This window comes from Schistocerca serialis, chromosome 2 (assembly GCF_023864345.2).
Source record: "Schistocerca serialis cubense isolate TAMUIC-IGC-003099 chromosome 2, iqSchSeri2.2, whole genome shotgun sequence".
Taxonomy (NCBI): Eukaryota; Metazoa; Arthropoda; class Insecta; order Orthoptera; family Acrididae; genus Schistocerca; species Schistocerca serialis.
The window spans coordinates 963,897,739-963,919,511 of record NC_064639.1 but is presented as its reverse complement, the minus strand read 5'-3'; the positions used below and the strand labels follow the sequence as shown (position 1 = coordinate 963,919,511).

Below are 21,773 nucleotides of genomic sequence, written 5' to 3'. Positions count from 1 at the left end.
TCATGATGTTTCGAAGCAAAGAACTCATCGAGCCATGGTCAGAATGCATTTTCATCTGGAAAGGAAGTCCCTCGGAGGTTGTTCACTAGAAAGTATAGTGCTTTTTGTGAGTCTAGCAGAATGTAGGCTGGCATTATCATGGAGTAGCATCACTTCAAGCAGTCTTCCTGGTCACTGTTCTTGGACTATGTCTGCAAGATATCTCAGTCATTGGCAATAAATGTCAGCAGCAGTGGTTACAACTCAGGAAACAGTTCATTATTTACCATGCATCGCTGTTCTGTTCCACCAGGTACACAACATTATCTTTTGTGGATAAGTGCAGGTCTGTATACAGGGAGTTGCTACTTTGTTGGGACTCAACCATTCCTTTATTTTCTTTATATTAGCATAAAGACACAATTTGTCATCCCCTTTAATGATACAGGATAGGAATGGTCAGTGTTGTTCATGAGTCAATTGAAGATGAGCAAGCAGAGATGCACATATGTCCACTCACTGGTTTTTATGATTTTGGCTTAGAGCATGTGGTATCCATACACCTGACTTTTGAACCTTTCTCTTTGCATGCAAATGTCGCATGATGGTGGAATGATCACAGTTCATCACACTTGGCAGTTCTCAAGCACACTGACGTGGATCATTGCGGATTAATGCGTTCAAACGATCTTCATCAAGCCCCGATGCTCTTCCTGAACATGGACAGTCACTAATGTCAAAACAATCCTTCTTGAAACGTGAAAATCCTTCTCTTGCTGTGCTCTGTCCAAGGGCATTATCCCTCCAATGGCATTATCCCAACATGCGGCGCAAAATTTTCTGATTGCCACTACTGCTGTCACCCAACTGTTGAACTCAAACAAAGAAATATGTCTGAAATATTCTTATTTCTCCACTTGGCACTCCATTTTGTACCATCCACAGCTCCACTCACTACCTGTAAATGACAATATGTAAACTCAAATAGCAACAGTGAACTACAAATGAAAAATGACAGTTGATTAGATGAGCCCATAGCAACCAGAATACCAACATGCAAAACAAAAATGTTATGAACTTATGCACCAACCTAAAGGATTACGCATCTCCCTACTGACCCGCTTCTTTTGTCATTTTTCCCACATGGACACTGAATGACAGTTACTTGAAACATTTACACTTATGAGTGGAAACCTTGAACTAAATCAAAGTCATTGTCAGGATGTCTCTTAAAGAAGCCATCAAAATTTTTGAGAGAAAATTCTCATTAATTGAACGTCAAGGTCAGAAATTTTCGCCCGCTATAATTTTAGATAATGACTCAGAAACAACAACTTATTACAATAATGAAATGATATATGAATGACAAAACAAGACCCAACATTCATAATTCCAATTTCAGAAGTCCCTCACAAAATAGTTTACAAACCCTTCCTTTGATCATCGTGAAGGTGCAAAAAAATATTTTATGTAGAAATTATAGAGTTCAAAAGGAGTTAGAATCGTTTAATGAAAACAAAAGCAATTGAACCTGTTTGAATCGCTGTTCTGTTTGAAATCACGTGCAAAAAACTGGCAATTTTCTGTCAGCACTTCACCATTAATTACAGGGGCACTAATGACATTTGTATGTGAAAGACAGTGAATGCTAGTCCACTATTTTTAAAGAAAGCTTAGAGGGCAATTGCACAGAGTTACATGTCTGCACCATTAAATACAACTACATTGTTATGATAATGGGAACAATGATTTAATGAACAGATGCCAGTCACCTTTAATGTGAGATTCTGAGTAGCAGAAATGACTTTGTGTGCAGACTTGTGAACTCGTGAACTCTCTTTCATCAGAGCAGAGAATTTAATCACACAGAGATACAATCTGTGGTGGTACACATTATTTAATTATTGTGTTTTTGTAACCCTTATAAAAATCATCTCCATCCTTCAAGGAAACTCAATAATTTTATTATATATACTGTCACTGTGCATCTATCCAAGTTTGCTTCTAAATTAATTTTTTTAAAAATGTTATTGCAGGTGTGTTCTTTTACCAACATGATAGAGAGGTTCTTTTGCCATTGCTTAAGTTCTTAAATTGTATGGATGTGTGGCGTCTTTTCTTTTGATCGTGTTCAAAGGAACAGACACCTTGCAGAATCCACAGCTGTGATACATGTTGAATAAATTGAAGGTGGAGAAGGGAGACATGTCTGAAAGAACAGACATCACACATTCATATAATTGATTTGCATCAATGAACAAGGAATCCACCACCTTCAGTGCAGATGCACAATTAAGGCTGGAAGGCGTACCCGGATAGTCTACGCAATTGAGATACACACCATGTCCAGGTGACGCAGTGGTTAACACAACTGCCTAGAAAGTGGGAGATCCCGGGTTCGAATCCTGGTCCGGCACACATTTCAACTCATCACTTCTGATTCTGCATAAAGTCTCGATGTAGCTGACATCAGTAGTTCCTTTCCTTTCCTTTCCTTTCTTTTCCTTTCTCCCTGCCTCTCCACCTTCAATTTACACAATATATTCTTCAACATATGCTACAGTCAGTTAATTCAAATATGTGCCTCAGATTGGTGAAGAATGTATATATATAAAAACTGCTATGAAGTCTCCATAATAAAATTCTTTCCTCACTTGCAAATATCCTTAGTAATGTTGGTGAATCTGTCTGTTTCTCTCAGATATCCTCTAACTGCACAGATGTAAGTATCACCAAGTTGTGGTCAACATATACTTTATATTATCCTTCAAGTAAGTCTGATTGTAACTCTTCTTGATCACAGTAATAACTGCATAACTTCTCTACCTCCAAGAACAATCAAGCATGTATAACCTTATCACTGGAAACTAATGATTCAAGTTTTTATAACAAGTACAATTTCTGAAGATAATATTCACATGCTTCCTCAAACAGCAATGGTCTTTGGCACATTTGTAGCTTGTGAGCAGTCACTCAACACAGCTCAGTCTTTGGAGGAATGATATATTGTCCTGGTGATGAAAAAGAAACAACATGAGTTGTTGTTGTTACAAAAGAAACATATGACTATTTTAAAACTTAATAACTCTTGTTAAAATTCATAGTACGTACATTTGGTTGGCTGCTGCGGAAAAAGTATGTCATAGTTGAGTTTGTGACACTACAATACACAGCCATTTTCCCCCCTTTTGTTAGCACCACAGTCACATTGAATTTATAAAATGACTACATTTTCACCAGATGTCTAAAAGGAGTGTGATGTCTAGTACAGTCTACTATTAATTTCAGCAAGCAAAGGTTTTTGAAGTGCTTTAGCACATTTCGTAACCTAATTCCAGATGATGATGTGTTAAATTCTGACATTGTCAAAGTTCATGTTTGTATTCATGATTATCAAATGGATTACATTATGTGTCCTTATTTGCAACATCTCAGCATTATGACACTTTTTACATTGGTTCCAGGTCTCAGCAGCAGTGATCATTAGCACTGCCCAAGGATAAAATTTGTCCACAACTCTTTTGCTGTACTTTTTAAACTGATAACATGGTTCCATTTGCGGGCTCTGCCACTATAACCTCTGGACTCTAATTCCTGGTTGAAGGGGACAAGGAGAATGAGTTAGCAGCTGTTAAAAAAGGAAATGCTTCTGTATATTGATCATGGATTATTTTACTTGAAATACTAATTGTACTTTACATCAGCCAATTACAAAATTGCTAAACCACAAGCCCTTGGCTGGTGCTTCAGAAAACAGTCAAACATCTCCATGATTACAACCCACTTGCAAAACTGGTAAAAAGGTATGAATTTTGGTTTTCTCACCATCTTGCCTTTTAAAGCTCTTAAACCAGCCAACTGACCTTCCCTTCCCTCTTGCAGAAAATCTATTGATTTCCAAAAAATCCATGTGTATGTCCATTCCAACAAACTGGGGTGAACCTATGAGGTTGTATCCAGTCCCAGGCCTATCAAAATTACAGGGCTCCATCATACAGAGAGTTTTCCTCTCAGAATCCATATCTCACAGGGTTAGCTGCAACCCTTAGGACTCAAAAAACTCAACACAGCTTTTGTTTCATACTCCAACATTTTATCTGGAGAGTGCTATTGGAAGAACTGGTGTACAAACAAAACCCTCCAAATACTGACTAGAATGTTAGAAAACTTCCCTTCGTCGAGCATTACAAGCAGCACTAACAATTAGCTGATCTAAGTAGAAATCAAACATGTTAATATATTTGTTCAAAAATTTGTCAGTAAATACGAGCTTAAGAACAATGTGTTGTTATTTCTAGGTGTAATTGCAAACACCATACAGATCCTCATGGGTGTCCACAGACATTAGGTTTACTACCTCTCCTGTAGACAGTCTAACATGACAAACATTTTTAGAAAGCCCATCACCAAAAATAATATTATACTAAAATGCTTATTTTAGTATCAACATCAGGGAACAAAGATAATTTTCAAAAATGAAAGGAAAGTCATTCATTTGATACATCATTGTGCAACTGATAGAATATGTGGTAGTTATTAACAGAACTCAACAATAAGAAGGAAGAAATGGTTAATAAGAGGGTTGTAACTTTAATAGTGGCAACTATTTATTTACAGCTCGTACAAAATAGATACATGTTTCAAAGTTTTACTGACCTTCAAAGTAGTCCGTAGCATTGTGTATAACCCATTGCCAGCGAAGTGGAAGTCGTAAGATACTCTTAGCAGTCCCAGTTGTGTTGACAGTTCAAGTGGCGCGGTGTATTGCCTGATGAATTTGTAGTAGTTCTGAAGCAAATGCCATGAAGTGTTTCCTTCAGTTTAGAAATAGACCTGAACTCACAAGGGCTTAAGTCAGGGGAGTGCAGTAGGTGGTATAGCACTTAAGCGGCCCCATCAGTCAAACAAATCAGTAACAGCTTGCACTGTACATGCTTGAGCATTGTCCTGCAAAATGATGGTCAGGTCCTGCAGAAAGTGTCATTCTGTCTCTGTGCTGTTAATTTCTGGAACACAGTCTACGACCAGCTTAGAGGTGCCACTATTAAAGTTACAACCCTTGTATTTCTAATTCTATGGTGTGTGCTTACATTCTGGTGCTCTAAAGAGAAAGCAGAAATCAAGACTCTGGATTTTAGAAGTCAAAGACTCTCATAAACTAGACGATTGCTTTTGCATCATAGATATATGTATAAATGTGGGAAATATTTGGTGTCCAAGATCTGATGTAGGAGGTTTGCAGTTTATAATAGTTCTGTTTTTAAGTTCACCTAAAATCTTATCACATTATTTCATTGTTAACATGGAATTTTTATGACCATTCTCTAGTTGGAATAGGGTTGTGTACAATATTTATTTGTTTTAGCTCTTCCCAAAAAGAAAAATATACAGTTTCTATCAAAAGAAAACTTTGTTAACCACCTACAGATTATTGTTACCTGACGGTAGTAGTTGACTATAATTAACTTAGTTTGACTATGTTTGTGAGTCATTACTAATGGCAGATGTTATTCATATCTTAGAATTAGTCCACAGCATTAAATTAGCCAACATCTCTCATGTTAAGATCTATTGTGAATTTTCAGCAGCGTTACATCTCTATTAAGTGGTAATTGTAATTCCAGCACCAATTCACTTTTTGCTATACCAGCAAATCAAGAATTTGTGTATGTGCGGACGAAACCGGACCCTACAAAGGACTTCATGAGCCATATGATAAAATCCCTTATCAACTTCTGCCAGAATCCAGTATCTGTTGACCGTTTATCTGAGGGAATGAAAAATGTTACTGTCAGCAAGCAAGATGAGGCTGCAGGTCTGTATAAAGCTGTTTTTGAGAATACTATCTTCTATTCAAAAAGATATGTAGATTTTGTTTCAGTTTGTTTGTTTCATGAGTAATTGCAGCAGAGTGCATAGTGAAGGAAATAAGTTTATGGATGTTGTTTTGTTTGTGATGGCATCAATGAGGTTCTGGAGCCTTGTGTTTGATAGTAAACTGGCTTAAAATCAAGGACCTGTAAGACACTACTAATACTAATGACAGGTCCTGGAGAGTGTACAAAGCTTGTATACTCCAGTTTCATAAGGTTTTAAAGCAGCCCTGCTTATGTATGGATCTGCAAAGCCAGCCCCGTACCCAGCCTCTTTGTGGTAATCTGGTATGCCACTACTGCCCACCCAGTGGCAAATCCATATGTTACATCAAGCATATTGATTTGTTTTGGATCTTATAATTAGGTCTTGCTCCTTCATTATACAATTTAATAAACTCATTCTGTTCTCTATTTTCAGTTGATCGTTAGTCGTTCAAAAATTCTTTGAATATACTTCCTAGATTCCACTTCCTGTTTCATTTCTGGCATTCAGATTTTGTATCTATAGCTATCGAAATACTATCCAATCATAAAGCATTTTTCTCCCCTTGTCGATAAATCTGTATGACATCTTTGGGTATGTGAATTAAAACTTTGCATCCTATCATGCGTATATGTCATACACTAGGCTTTCTACCTGTCTGCGCTTCATAAAGTTAATTTTCATTGTTGTGGCTGTTTGTAATATGATTTCTTATGTATGCCACAGTGAACATCAGTTCAGCTTAAAAAACTCATGGAAAGTTGCCCCCTAGCAACTGTGAACTTACCCATATCTATTAATGTTCTATTCAAGCATTCATCTACAACATGTTGCTGGCATGTACAAGTCATAGTTACTTCCTGCTGAAGACCTTCATATTCCGAGAACTGCAACCATGTGCTTGAATAGAATTCTAGGCCATCATCAGTGCAGATTCTCTTTAAGTATTCAAGTATTTACTGTTTTTTGCATCTGCTTGCATCATCCATGATGGTATTAAATATCCATTGCCTCCCAACCTTGGAACATCAGTAGGTCCCATGAGATCACTACAAACAAGTTCTAATATGGCTTTTTATTCCTTTGAATTGTGTGATACAGTTTTTGGAAAGGATTTGTGTGTCAATTTACCCACCATCATCATCACAGTATTTTGCCTTTTTTGCAGTTTAATCTCAGGGCGGCTTCTTGTCTTATCATGTTGTTGACTGCACTCTTACTGATGTGTACAATTTGACGTGCTACAAGTCTAGCAATTTGGTGTTAAATTTATTATTTCTCAGTATCTTATTGATCTTCTATCATCTACACACAGCTTTGCATTTTGAGACTCCTAAGACCACTAGCTGGTTACAAACTCATAGAGTGTATAAAGATTAGTGGAATTAAGAATGAACTGGGCACCATAGGCACAGGTCAGAAAATAGAGGAATACAGAAGGAAAAGACGTGAACAGATTAAGTGAATGTCAGATGAATGAATACCTAAATTAATGTACAATCATACACCTCAAGAAAAAATAAATGTTGGGCATCCTAAAATGAGATGGTCAAATCAGCTGCAGTCAACTCGAAACTGGAACAGTCAAGGATTCCTAAAACAAAACTGGATATGATAAAACAACCTTCCTGTTGAGTATTACTGAGTAGTCTTCCAAATTCATCATAGATTTTGCAAACTTTCTTATCAGAAATGACCTTTCTGTCATTTTCAGTGAGCTGATTCATTGATAAGATTGCATGGTCGATCTCAGGAACAAGTAGTGTATTTTTATCTACAAATACTGTAGTCAAACCTTAATTTTTAATTATCTTCTAATTTTTAATTATCTTCACCCTTATTGTACCTTTACCCTTGGCTTCTCTTTTTCTGCCATCAGCTAAAGTTATGTTTTCAAATAAAATATTTTTATCAACAGCTAGGAAATAATTTTCCATTTGGAAACGTGAGATAAGTTGTCCTGGAATACACTGTGCAGTTGTCACTAATCAAAGTAACTTTGTCACAGGAAGCCCTCTTACTGACACCACCTTGTTACTTCTTTTGCTCTCATTTAAATTCTTCCATTTCAGGGCAGTTTCTGGATAGGTGATCGACTTTGTGACTGTTGTAAAAAGTAAAATTACCTTATTGTGTTGCTTCTTTCTTTGTTTATTCTTATTCTTTGTCCTGTTGTTGTGTAAATGGCATTTTTGTATCTTTGATTACTGGTATTAGCTTTCAAGGACATTGCAGAATGTTTATCTTCATTACATTCATGACATCTGTATCTTCAGTGAGTGGCTGTCTTTTAATAGTAGTGTGCTTCTAATCATAATCTGACAAATCACTCAAAGCTGTAATTACTGCATCTCATTCATCTGGAATTCCATGTAGAACAATTGTTGCTAGATCTCCATCTTCAATTTCATCACTAATGTTCATGAGATCTTCTACAATTTTGTTTATCAGTCCTAGGTAATGTTTCATAGATTTGCAATTCTTCTTTACAGCAAATTTTATTTCGATCTTATTTGCATCACTGCAGAATTTGCTTTCATTTGGGGCAAATAATTTTTAAAGATCTTTCTACACTGTTTTTGGATTTGCCAAACTACATTGTGCATTTTCTGTTCATTGCATTTTTGCTAGACCTTACCTTGACATGATATATTTGGCAACTGATGCATCTTCACCAGATTCAGTCTCACCATACTCAGTTATAGACACAAATCAGAATCTGTTAGATTCATTTTCATTTAGTACAACCCAGTAAGCATGATGCACTCCACTCGGTTTCTCAATGCTGTGTCTGTTCTCTGTTACCTTTGTATATTTCACAAATCATGTTGTTAAAAGAACACATTATATTTCCCATGAAACTCATGAACACATCTTGGCATAAATTTATGTTGTCAAAATGCCTAGCAGAAAAATACTCTTTTGGTATTGGCTAATATTTCATCTTTGCCACTATATGAGTTTTACATTGACTAATTGACACTAATGCAGTTTGCTATTTTTTGCTAGCATACCTGGCTCCATAACCATTGTTGGAATAGAATAAACAGTATATTGCACACATTAATATTTATAGAAAGAAAAACAGTATATAACATTAAAGTAGGGAAACTAATTATTCTTTTTGAGCAGAACAAAATTTTTTTGATTCTTCATTGTCATTTTATACAACAGGACTGTCAAAGATAATCCAGTTGCTAAAACAGAACAGATCAAGTGGCTATCATCCATTTACTTAACTTAAACTCTTAAAAAAGTTTAATTAGCTTCTTTGAACAGAATGACCTCCTCCATACCAACTACCGTGGATTTCTAGAACTCAGGACATGTAGAACTCACCTCATGCTTTTCACACAACATCCCAATAGCCATGAAACAAGACAATTTGGTGGATACCCTATTTTTTGATTTACAAAAAGCACCTGTCTCAGTATCACACCAGCATTTTAACAAATGTAAGCCCATAAGGAGTAGCAAACGAAATTTGTGACTGGACTAAGTATTTCTTGGTGGTGAGGATACATCTTGGATGGAGAGCCATCAACAGAAGTACTTCAAGTGTGCCACCAGCAAAATGTATTGTGACCCATGCTTTTCATGTTATGTATGTATCACTCAGGAGGTAATATTAATGGTAACCTCAGGTTTTTCATAGATGATGCAGTTACCTACAGTGATGTACTACTGATAAAAAAAACTGCACAGGTATCATGTTAAATATTTATACAATTTAAGAGTTGTGCAAAAACTGGGGATTTGCTTCAGATGTTCAGGAATATAAAATTGTTCACTTCATATAAGTGATTTGCAGTTGGTGTAACCTAGGTGTAAAAATTTGTGAGGATGTGAAATGGAAAATAACATATGCTCACTACACTGAGGTGACAAAAGTCGTGGAATATCTCCTAACATTGTGTCAGACCTCCTTTTGCCCTGTGCAGTGCAGCAGCTCGGTGTAGCATAGACTCAACAATTTTTTGGAAGGCCCCTGCAGAAATAACTAGTCATGCTGCCTCTACAGCTGTCCATAATTGCAAAAGTGTTGTCATTGTAGGATTTTGCGCATGAACTGACCTCTCGATTATATCCCATGAATGTTCACTGGGGTTCATGTCGGACAGTCTGGGTGACCAAATCATTCATTTTAATTGTCCAGAATGTTATTCAAATCAATCATGAACAATTGTGGCCCAGTGACATGACGCATTTTCATTCATAAAAATTGAAGTCCATAAATGGCTGCAAATGGTCTCCAAGTAGTTGAACATAACCATTTGCAGTCAATGATCAGTTCAGTTGGACAAGAGGATCCAGTCCATTCAGTGTAAGCACAGCCCACACCATTGTGGAGCCACCAGCAGCTTGCACAGTGCCTTGTTGACAACTTGGGTCCATGGCCTTGTGGGCTCTGCACCACACTTGAACCATATCGTCAGCTGTTACCAACTGAAATCTGGACCAGGCCATGGTTTTCCAGTTGTCTATGATCCAACTGATATGGCCACAAGCTCAGGAGAAGCACTGCTGGCAATAGCGTGCTTTTAGGAAAGGCACTCGCATCAGTCTGCTGTCATAGCCCATTAACATCAAATTTCACAGCACTGTCGTAACAGATATGTTCGGTGTATGTCCCACAGTGATTTCTGTATTATTGCATGCAGTGTTGCTTGTGTGTTAGCAGTGACAACTATGCTCAAACGCTGCTGCATTTGATTATGAAATGAAGGCCACTGACCACAGCGTTATCCGTGGTGAGTGGTAATGCCTGAAATTTGGTATTCTCAGCGGACTCTTGACACTGTAGATCTCAGAATATTGAATTCTCTAATGGTTTCCAAAATGGAATGCCCCATGTGTCCAAGTCCAACTACCATTCAAAACAATATTATGAAAAGGATAGATTGATCTCACCATATAGTGAAAATGTTCAGTCGCAGACAGACACACGAAAACACTGCCAAACAAGTAAGCTTTTGGCCAAAAAGCCTTGTTCTGAAGTAGACAACACATGCATGCACATTCATGCAATTGCAACTGTAACACACATGACAGCTGTTTTTGGCTGCTGAGGCCAGACTAACTACCATTCCATGTTCAAAGCCTGTTAAATCCTGTCATGTGGCCATAATCGTGTTGGAAACCTTTTAAAATAAATCACCTGAGTACAAATGACTGCGTTCTCGCTTCCCACGCCCGGGTTCCCGGGTTCGATTCCCGGCAGGGTCAGGGATTTTCTCTGCCTCGTGATGGCTGGGTATTGTGTGCTGTCCTTAGGTTAGTTAGGTTTAAGTAGTTCTAAGTTCTAGGGGACTGATGACCATAGATGTTAAGTCCCATAGTGCTCAGAGCCATTTTTTACAAATGACTGCTCCACCAACCCACTGCCCATCATACCTTGTGTACACGATAATACCGCCACCTGTATATGTGTATCTCGCTATCCTATGACTTTTGTCACCTTAGTACAATAGCTGAAAATGGTAGACTTCAGTTCATTGTCAGGGTGCTGGGAAAATGCAGGCAGTTTACAAAGTACATTGTGTACAACCCATCCTAAAATATCGCTAAAGTGTTTAGGATTCATACCCAAGGGGATATTGAACATATGCAGAGAAGGGTAACATGATTGGCCACAGGTTAGAAATGCTGAAAATTCTGAATTGGCAGAGTTTTGAAGATAGACACTTATTATCATAGGAAAGCCTAATTACAAAGTTCCAGGAACCTGGCAATCTAAAAACATACTACAAACCCATACATTACACTCCCAAATAGATCATGATGACAAGATTGGAATAGAAGCATTTAAGCAATTGTGGCAGTGAATTTAAGTCATATACTGAAATGAAAATTTGAAAAATGAAAATTGAGGGAAATATGGATGATGGTTCAAACAATACAAAAAGGACAGTTAGTGTTAATATTATTGCTTTACTTTAGCACCAACCTCTGGTTCAGCATGTTCATCCTTTGAGAAGATAATTGATTACCAATATGGAGTGTGTTCTAATGTTGCCTTTTATGGAGAAATAAGAAATACACAGTTCAGTAGAATATATATTATAGCTAACTGTGTATTGGATGTGCGGTCATCTGAGGTGAACTTTCCAGGATTTCTGTGCAAAAATGGTCTGCTACTGCCAAGGCATTGTTTTTGTCAGAAGTTTAGATATAATTTGTTGACTTATGGATGTAAAGGAGGTAAAGAAACAAAATGGAGAAATAATAAAGATCAATGTCTACAACCATGAAGGCAATGGCTGAGAGTACTTCCCATTGTACCACATATTAAGGTTTCTTCCCATTCCAACCACGAATGGAGTTTAGAAAGAGTGACTCTGTGCACACGGTAATTAGATGAAGCTTGATTTTGTGCTTGTGGGAGCAATCCATAAGAGGCTGTACAGTATTCTTAAATTCTCCACTTATTACTGGTTCTTGACATTATGTAAATAGTCATTTGCATGATAGTTGCTGTTTATCTTCAAGCATCTACCAGTTTAGGTTTTTGAGCATTTCCATGATGCTGTCTCAGTCAGAACAACCTATGACCATTCATGCTATCCTTCCATGTATCATTCAGTATTGTTTGTTAATTCAATTTGATGTGGGTCCCACAAATTTGAACAGTATATTAAGCTGAGTCTTAAGATTGTTTTGTGGACAGTCTCCTTTGAATACTGATTGCATTTACCGACAATCCTGCCCTTGAATAAAATTTGATCACTTTCTGTACTGACAATGGAGCATATGTGATAATTCAATTTCATCTCCCAACCAGTTGTTATGCTCATGTATTGATACGATTTGCCTGATTACATTGTGACCATTGACACTGTAGTCATAAGACATTAAGTTTTTTCAAATATACAATTTTACAATATCCCCCCCCCTCCTCCTCAACCTCTCGAAATACCAAATACATACCGAAATGGCATACTCATTAAGGCCGCTGCCAATATTTCCTCTACTATCAGTATGGAGATTAGGATGGAAGAGTTGTTCAAATTTATAATTTATTCATTTTTTTAACATGTTTTAGGAAGACATGATTCCATTATCATGTTACGTAAACAGAGAAAACATGATTCCTTATTTCAAACACTAATATTTCCATCATGACTGACAAACTTCAGTTTTAATTTATCATGCTTGTAGCTTGCAGTTATGATTATCATCATTAAGATTGTATTTATGCAACCAGAAGATTGTTATTACTAAGCAGTGCTATACTTATGTGTTAACTAAACACCATGCTGTATTTAATGCTTAAATTATTTGTCTATTTACTATTGGTATTGTTTCATTTTTCTTCCTCAAATTGAGAAATTGAATGCACATATGCATATGTGCATACACTGCAACTGAGTTTTTTGCGACATTTGTTTCTGTATTGTAGGTTCACGTCACTCCTTTAAAAGCTTCCTGCATCAGCATATTGACCTTGCCCTTGGAAAAGGTTTCGATGACAATGTTGGAAAACATGCATTACCAAGTTACTTTGAGGTAAGAGCTTGGTGTCTTTCTTGTGTTACAGCAGAATGTTACACACATATCTAGTAAACAGATTTATCATAACAGCTAAGTACATACACGGTTTTATTTTAATACTATATAAAAATGTTGTGTGGTATACATCACACATCACTGTACCAAATAAATATATGAGTGGCTTTCCTAGTCTTACACCGAAATTTTTTAATTTCTAACATTTTAGTGGATTTAAGACAAAAAACTGTAAACTACCCAACTTAACAACAGTTACATAACTTCACATCTGAATTATAGTCTGTTGAAGAATGTTCCTAGACTGTTTGAAATTTTGTGTCCATTGATGTTTAAAATACGCCGATATGATGCCATTTCATTCCCAGTCTCATTCATTATTTCTGAATTATGCTGTTTAATAGATAAATGTGACATCATAACAGTGGATTCTTTTGAAATACAAATACAATCAACATAAAATTTAGTTGGATTTAATTTTTCTTAATTTTCCAGAAAGAAAATAACTAAAAGATTCTGTTAGTAACAAAATTTTTGTAGTCTTTTTTGACAAGAGAAACTGGTATCAATAGCTCCATTATAAAGTGGAATAATAAGTTTGTGTATATTTGCTTCTAATGAGTCTAATTATTCCATTGTTTTCAGGTAGCAACTGCAAGTGTATGGTTTGAACTAGCAAACAAATTGATAGCATTGTTTTTGCCTGGGTCAGATGCTGTACCTGATAAGTCTTCAAGACAACAAGTATTCACAACATTGCGCACAATGCTTGACACTGATGTACGTTTCAGTGAGGGGCGTTGTGGCAAAGTTCTACCATTGGCTATAGCAGCATACCAGGAGAACCTGCCACCTCATTATACTCGTGACTACCATGAAGAACGGGTGAGAATATTCAGAAGTGAAATAGCAGTTGTTACTTTTCTAGTTGCTCTTTTACTTCTAGCTATATTTTTGAAACTTACATTATTTATTGTTCAGTGTAGTGCACAAGCATTATTTCGTAATGTTGCACTTTACAGTTTATCATGAGCTATTTATTCAAATGTGAAACTCACAATTTGTTTGATTATTAATATTTTGGTGTTTTATTACCTTCACATGATTTTTCTTTCTCTTGTGGTTCAGCTTGGCCATGCTCTCTCATTGTTTATGGCCCAAGCACGTGGCCCCCTAGTGGAAGAATACACAACCCAGTTAGAAAGAGAATGTGAACGTCACTGGAGATCTGGACGGCAAATGTGTGAAGTTTTAAGCCTGACAGGCCATCCTTGCACAAACCCACTACACAGAGGTGGTGGGGAAGGTGCAGGTGGTGGAGAACTTAACACAGAAGCAGCAGATTCAGAAGTAACTGACACGTAAGAGATTTTCAGCACAAAAATTATAACTGTATCATATCCCTGGCTACAAGGCAGGCTTATATGAATAGAAAGGTGGTATCTGTTATTACTATTCCTTAGTTTATCCATTGTTCTTCACTTATTTATCAGTGAAAATATGAATGATTTTAATCTTCACATTGTTTTACTAAAGCAAGTGTATGAGGATGATATATGAAACTCAAACTTTAAGCAAGTAGACTTCACTTCTGGGAGTAGAACTTAGTGAGTTGGGATACATTCTCTTGGCATCACAGCAGCCTCATTGTAAAGAATGTTGAAAATTTTTAATTGTATATTGCATTGAGAATTTCAAATACATATTACAAAAGGATTATATTGAATAACTTCTGCTCTGTAGCTCCTTGCTTACATTGATGATGAAAATATCTTATTTTTGTGAGTTTTGTTCATATCTATCATATGAAATAATATTCCAGTTGCATTCTGCACTTATGAGAAAAGCATTAATTGCATAATATATGTACAGCAAAAATAATGATGAAAAATGATCAGTTTTCAATTGTCTATTGGTCCTGTCCATTTTAATTTTAAGACAACTGCGCATCATGAATTTCAGGGCCTGTTTTCTCAAAAACTGAGGTATTGACCCAAAATATCTTAAGCATCTTTCATTTTAGATTTTACACAAGTTACTGTCAAATATGACCCAAATCAGTTGGCTCTGTCTGAGGCCCTCCCCTCATTAGTTAATGTACACCACTTTCATTTGCACATAGATTACCACATCTTTGCTACTACACACGACTAAAACACTTTATCAATAGTACAATCAGCTTGCAGCTTGTCCCCAATAAAAGCAATGTCTGTCATGATGGAGGCTCTCATTGTGCCTCTTTATTGTTTTTGTATTTCCTGTACTACTTGATCCGCTGTCTTCTGCTCACAGTATCCATGTAACTCATGTTATTGAGTAACTTTTCAATATCTGGTAACAGAAGAATCTTAACTAGATTTCAATTTTTTTCGAAAATAATGACTATCAGAATTGTGACTTATTGCGAATCTTGGACTCTGTAAGGGAATAAACAGGTTGTGAAGCAATTATTAATATACAAAGTCATTCCAATAATTAACAACAATGCATGAGACTGTCACACATATTATCCATCTTGGACACGTTCTGAAGTTTGAGGATGTACAGTATTGTACATCTATTGTAGAACTATCAGATTAACACTCCTATTCCTACCAATTTTGTTACAGAAAAAAATACAAATGAAAAGAAACTGTGGAATGCATTTATGAATTGAACACAGGTTCTCTGCTCTCCAGCTGATTGCACGGTCATTATGCTCCCAGTGCTTTCGAAGATCAGAATTTACCTTGTCGGAACATAAATGACAGTTGTCAGCGTTTTTTCCACATTTTCTAGGAAAATGTGCATTTGTAGACCCATAAAAATGCTCTGTTTCCAATTATCCATTGATTCCATAAATATTGAGTTGATTGCTCATCATGAACTTTAACGGTGGTTTCCTTAAAAACAGGGGTGTATTGAGCCAAAATATCGGGGTTACCGTATTTACTTGAATCTAAGCCGCACTTTTTTTCCGGTTTTTGTAATCCAAAAAACCGCCTGCGGCTTAGAATCGAGTGCAAAGTAAGCGGAAGTTCTGAAAAATGTTGGTAGTGCTGCCACAACTAACTTATATGTATGTAGTGCTACACAGGCATGCTTTGCGGGCACAAAGATAAATACTGGCGCCAAAACCTCTGTGTCAGTAAATAAATTTAAAAGAAGGGTGGAAGACCAGCATTTTTCTCCGCCCCGAGTTTCGACCACTGCATTTTCATACATTATCCAAAGAAGTAAATATCAATTCCATATTGTTCATTTTCGAATGTAGCAGCATTTCAATGTACTACGAAAATCCGACTGGCAAGACTGTTTGTCAATATGGCCAACTCTTCGTTCTGAATTTTTTCCTACCTGTGAGAAAAGATGGTTGCTAATAGGAACTTTTATGAATTGTGAATCACATACAGTATTCTCTTCACCATAAGAATAATACGAATATAAACATTTTTTCATGTATTGTTTCGTGTTTGCTGCTATCTCATTTATATCCTGTCTGCCTAATAAACTGTGGAACTAGAGTGAGACAACAGCAAACGCGGAAGAATATACATATCATGTCATGTTTATATTCGCATTATTCTTATGCCTAATAGTGATGCAGTCAGAAATGAAGCACGACAATTGACTAGATTTTTAAATCTAAGATGACTCTAATTTCTGTGCAGAATGTAATGTACTAAAGAGGCGCCTGCAAAGATTTTCAAACGGAGAAAAATTTTCGCTTAACTCTCGTACAGAACATCTTCTATCATACGCCAGTCTATTATTTGGTTCTTGTTGATCATTATCAAAGAAAGCAGCAGTGTAAGTAACAACAAATAGCAGTCTTTTGCCATTGTTCCGCTAATGAGAAGATTCCTCTCTTTTTTAAAAAAATTGTAAGCGGCGGCAGCGCACACAAAAGCAAGCGGTGCGGCGAGCGGCAACAGGTCGTAAACACTCATTATCAGAATGCAACAAATAGCGCATGGCACAGTACAGTAATGCATTTTCAGCTTAGAGTGATGTAAACACCTATAACAAAGAGAACGGCACTTATCAGATCAAAGAAAAATAAGCAATCAATTCAAACCAGATGAAGCACGTGAAACAGGAAGGGTACCTGTATAAATACGGACGGAGCGCCTGACGCACAGCAATGGCTACCTCATATAGCTTAACTGCTAAGCTCACAACTCGAACCAAACTACTGTAGCTGTATCGTCATTCATTCGACCTAAATTGTCTCTCATATTACACTGGACCAACTTTGTTTCGATTTGGAGGTGCGGCCTAAAACTTTTCTCTCCCCTTGAATTTCGAGTCTCAAATTTCAGGTGCGGCTTAAATTCAATAAATTTTTTTTTCCTTGATTTCGAGTCTCATTTTTCAGGTGCAGCTTAGATTGGTATTGAGCCAAAATATCTTACTGTCTTTCAGTTTATGTTGTACGGAATGTGCCAAATATGAGATGAATTGGGTGACGGTATCTCAGGCCTTCCCTTTGTAAGTTAAAGGTGAATCTGAAGGTTGAGAACTGAATTAGGTAGTTTTTTTCTGAAAGTGTTTTTTTTTTTTTAAGTGTAGCCTTGAGTAAAGAGGAAATGTGGATGATTAAGTGTACAACCAAGAAGAGAAGAGAATAGAAGCTTTTGAAATTTGGTGCTGAAGATTAGGCGGGAAGTTGGATAACTAATGAAGAAGTGCTGACTCACATTAGGTAGGAAGGAAATTTATCATACAATTTGACTAAAAGATGGGTACATGGACACGACACTTCTGAGACACCAAGGAATCATCAGTTTGGCAATGGAAGGAAATGTTCATAGAAAAAATTGAATGGGGAGACCAAGGCTTGACTATAATAAGCATGTTCAAATGGATGTAGGTTGCAGTAGTTTTACAGAGATGAAGAAACTTGCACAGGATATAGTAGCTTGGAGGAGAGGTGCACCAAGTCAGTCTTAGGACTGAACACCACAACAATAAAAAATGTATAAGTAAACAGATAGTCCAGGTAATTCCCTAAAAGTCCAAAGTCAGAAATTGCAGTTGCTGCTCATAGAGTGCACAGTACAATGTTAAAATAAGTGTTTACCAATACCTATTAACAGTCAAACATGCAAATGTGGAAAAATATCAACGTTTATATGTTGCTCTATACTGAAGTGTGCTGACTGGCATGTAAGTGCAGTATGTCTGCACCTGATTTTAGTTAACATCTCCTGCAGTAAGAATTACAGAAGTTTTTCTTTCATGACACCCAAGAAGTACTTGTAAATGTTACATATTATACACGGTTATGTCTGTATTACTTTTGCCCAAAACTTGACCTTTTATAATGGATTTTCTGTTCCTTGATGATGTCTAGAAGGCTGGACACAGTTAGCATTGAAGTATATGATGAATAGCCTGGTTTTCTCATCAGTCACACTGAATATCATCTTTATCAGTGGAACCCCATCCTGCAACATTACCTCTGCTATGCCATCTCCAGATCTTAGTCTATACAGGGACTTCCAAGTCATCCATTTCTCATCGTAACCAGAATGTAAAGTTTCAGAAACTCTTCCAGCCAGTGGGAAGACAGGCCATAGCCCTCCATAGTTGCAGCCTAGCTACCCCATAGTTGCAGCCTAGCTTTTTCAGCTGTGGTTCTGAGTACATTCGATGTTTTAAGGAAACTACTCCCTGAGTTTAGTCTTGTGGCTGTTGATCATGCCTATACAGAGGAAGAGTTTCTCATACTCCACTGTCATTCTTTCCCCATATGCAGCTATTTATCTTGGAACAGGAAGTGATGCTATTCCTGTGAGGTGGTAAAGCCATTCGAATGGAGTAGATTTCAAGCAACCCATTATGATTCTGCAGGTAGTCTGACAGTTGATTATGGGTTCATCCTGAAACATGTCCAGGTGGTGGTGTACAAAATTTTGATTTAAACTCGTAGTGTTTGTGAAGATGATGACGTTCAAGCAAATTTGCTGGCTTCAAGGCATGGTGCTCAAAGAAAATTTTATTAAAATTATGATCCTGCACAAATGAGACCAGTTGCTGGTGCTGACACATGTTTGTGGTGTTGTCACATCCAGTGAGCGATCTAGATACTCAAGGTCATTGGAGACTGGAGAAGGTCCACCCATCAGTTAATGTCAAGATAGCTAACTGCAAGTTTGAAAGAGTTATGGAACTCACTTAGGAAATAAATGGACGAAGACAAGACTCAAATAACTACAATCTTTAATTGTATGTTTGAGCAAGAATTGGATAATGACTTGAGTGAAAGTACACTACTACTAATTGCAAAATCCCATGGAGGGATGTACGTGCCTAAGTATGAGCATGAGCACAGCCAGAGTGAATACTACAAGTCTAGGCCCCAGGCCTGACCTACATAGACATCCCTCCTGGACCACTGTCTGTACTGAACTCCCTCCCAGGCTACGCCACTCTGCCTTTCGTCTGTGCGGCAGGCTGCGTCGCCCCTTCCACATTGGCACTTCTGGACCCCGCCCAGTGGGGCCTTGTGTGACCATGGTCACTGTCAATGCACTGCCATGCCTAGCAGCTCTCCACGTGTGCTCACATCATACCTTGAGAGTCTATATAACATTTCTAGCCCACTCTCAAACCAACGACCTTCATGTGCCATGCCCTTTGCACTCCGATTGCTGTCTAGATAACTTATTCATTCTGGCTGCTGTTCTTTTGTCCTTCAGACATTGCATTTTTTAAAAATATGACACTATGCTATCGATCACATGGTCTCACCAGGCCAGTCATGTGGTGCAGTAGTGTTATATGGCAATTTTGGTCTTAGCAGTAGTGCGCACACACACACACACACACACACACACACACAGAGCATCTCTGATAATCTGTTTGATTCTTCCTTGGCGTCAGACAAGATGGAATAATTTGAAGTCATAGTTTGAGGATAATGAACCTGAAGGGAAAAATGAGATGGTATGATAAAATGCAGGCTAAGCTGAATGGTAATGTAAACTGCTGTAGTTATACTTCCCGGGCTTTTATAGATCTAGATAGACAGAAGAGGCCAGTTACTTGGAAGACAATATGAAATGGCATCAAAGTGTCATTTGCATCCATCACATTAGACTGTGGCCAACTTAGATTGCTTAACTGTTTAATTGCTGTTGAAGGCCTCTACTAACACCTGCAATGACTTAACAATGATGCAGGAATGATGACAGCAATTCATGATGTTCTTGTCCTACTGACTATCAAAGCTTGAGAATGTTTGTGGGATTTTTCTGTATCTGACAGTCACTTTGGTGAACTGAAGTTGTTACTAGAGACTGTTGCTGTAGGGATACGAAGGTACCACAATAGGACTGTAAGACCAATAGTTTTCCAAATCTTAAAACATAATGCAGATATTGTTCTTGGAACATAGGTATGTACTACAAAGCTTTCATCACATTGGCAGCACCTTCAGTTTGCAGTATTCATCAGTGACCTTCTCTTGTCATTGAGGAAACTGCTATATTTTACCTTCTTTTGTGAATCATTTTTGATGGGCTAACTGTTCTGCAAATAAATTTCCATAAATTTTTATTATACAACTTACACTTTTTCATTTGTTGGATTTAAGCTAGTTTTTCTGTTTGATTCCAAAAAAAATTAAGAAAATTGTACAACAAGCGTTTATTAATAGTTCATGATTTTTGTTCAGAAACTCATGTGTATAATATTCACACAAATTTTTCTCCCATATGAATTTAATGTTTATTTTAAAACTAAATGAAGAGGATAAATACATTGCAGATATTCTCAAAATGATATATATTTGATACACTTAAGAAAGTGAATGATCATGATAAATGTTAAGGTTCTTAAAATAGTGTTTCTTATCTCCAGAAGAGATCCATCACAGTTACCTCTGATGGAACACTCAAGTGGAGTACGTTATGTGTCTGCCTGCAATTGTGGCCGTAAGCAAGGACCAAGAGAAGATCCTTTCACTGTACGAACTGCCAATTATGACTTCTACAGGTTGCTGGGAGAAGAGTGTGGGTGCAACAAACTAGAGAGTTTTCGTTTTCCAGTATTTCAGCCAAGCACTCAAAATTACAGGTGAACTTAATATTGTGATTTTTTGTTGGCATTGTTATGTGTGCATCCTATTTGAAAGATACACAATGCATATTTCAGAATTGAATTTTGTAATAATGCCTCACATTTGTTAAACGCTATTATAAGAAAGTATTTGATGTTCTTTTATTTGGTTTATTTATTTATTTAGTTACTTATTTATCTTTATGTCATCAGGGCTGCACAACTGTTCTCAAATGGTGCTAACAGCAAAAGGAAAGATAGTTCAGCAAAATGTGTGGAGGGCAAGGAACTTACGGTTAATACACCCCAAGGAAATACCCAAGTTTTCAGCTTAGGTAAGCTAATTTAAGAAATCCAGGTCAGAAGGGAACAATTACTCATATTAT

General features: G+C 37.0%; 1 protein-coding gene across 3 annotated transcripts in view; it reads left to right on the top strand.

Annotated features, from left to right (window-relative positions):
• The window catches only part of LOC126458352 (nonsense-mediated mRNA decay factor SMG8), an 86,076-nt gene that overhangs the window by 25,209 nt on the left and 39,094 nt on the right, over positions 1–21,773 (top strand). For 2 of the 3 annotated variants that reach the window (XM_050095316.1, XM_050095318.1), the window contains exons 6-11: positions 5,604–5,794; positions 13,238–13,344; positions 13,990–14,229; positions 14,473–14,705; positions 21,190–21,405; positions 21,601–21,722. In XM_050095316.1, coding sequence (XP_049951273.1) covers positions 5,604–5,794; positions 13,238–13,344; positions 13,990–14,229; positions 14,473–14,705; positions 21,190–21,405; positions 21,601–21,722 — 1,109 coding nt within the window. The remainder of the gene's footprint in view (positions 1–5,603; positions 5,795–13,237; positions 13,345–13,989; positions 14,230–14,472; positions 14,706–21,189; positions 21,406–21,600; positions 21,723–21,773) is intronic. The other variant, XM_050095317.1, reaches the window with a different exon arrangement.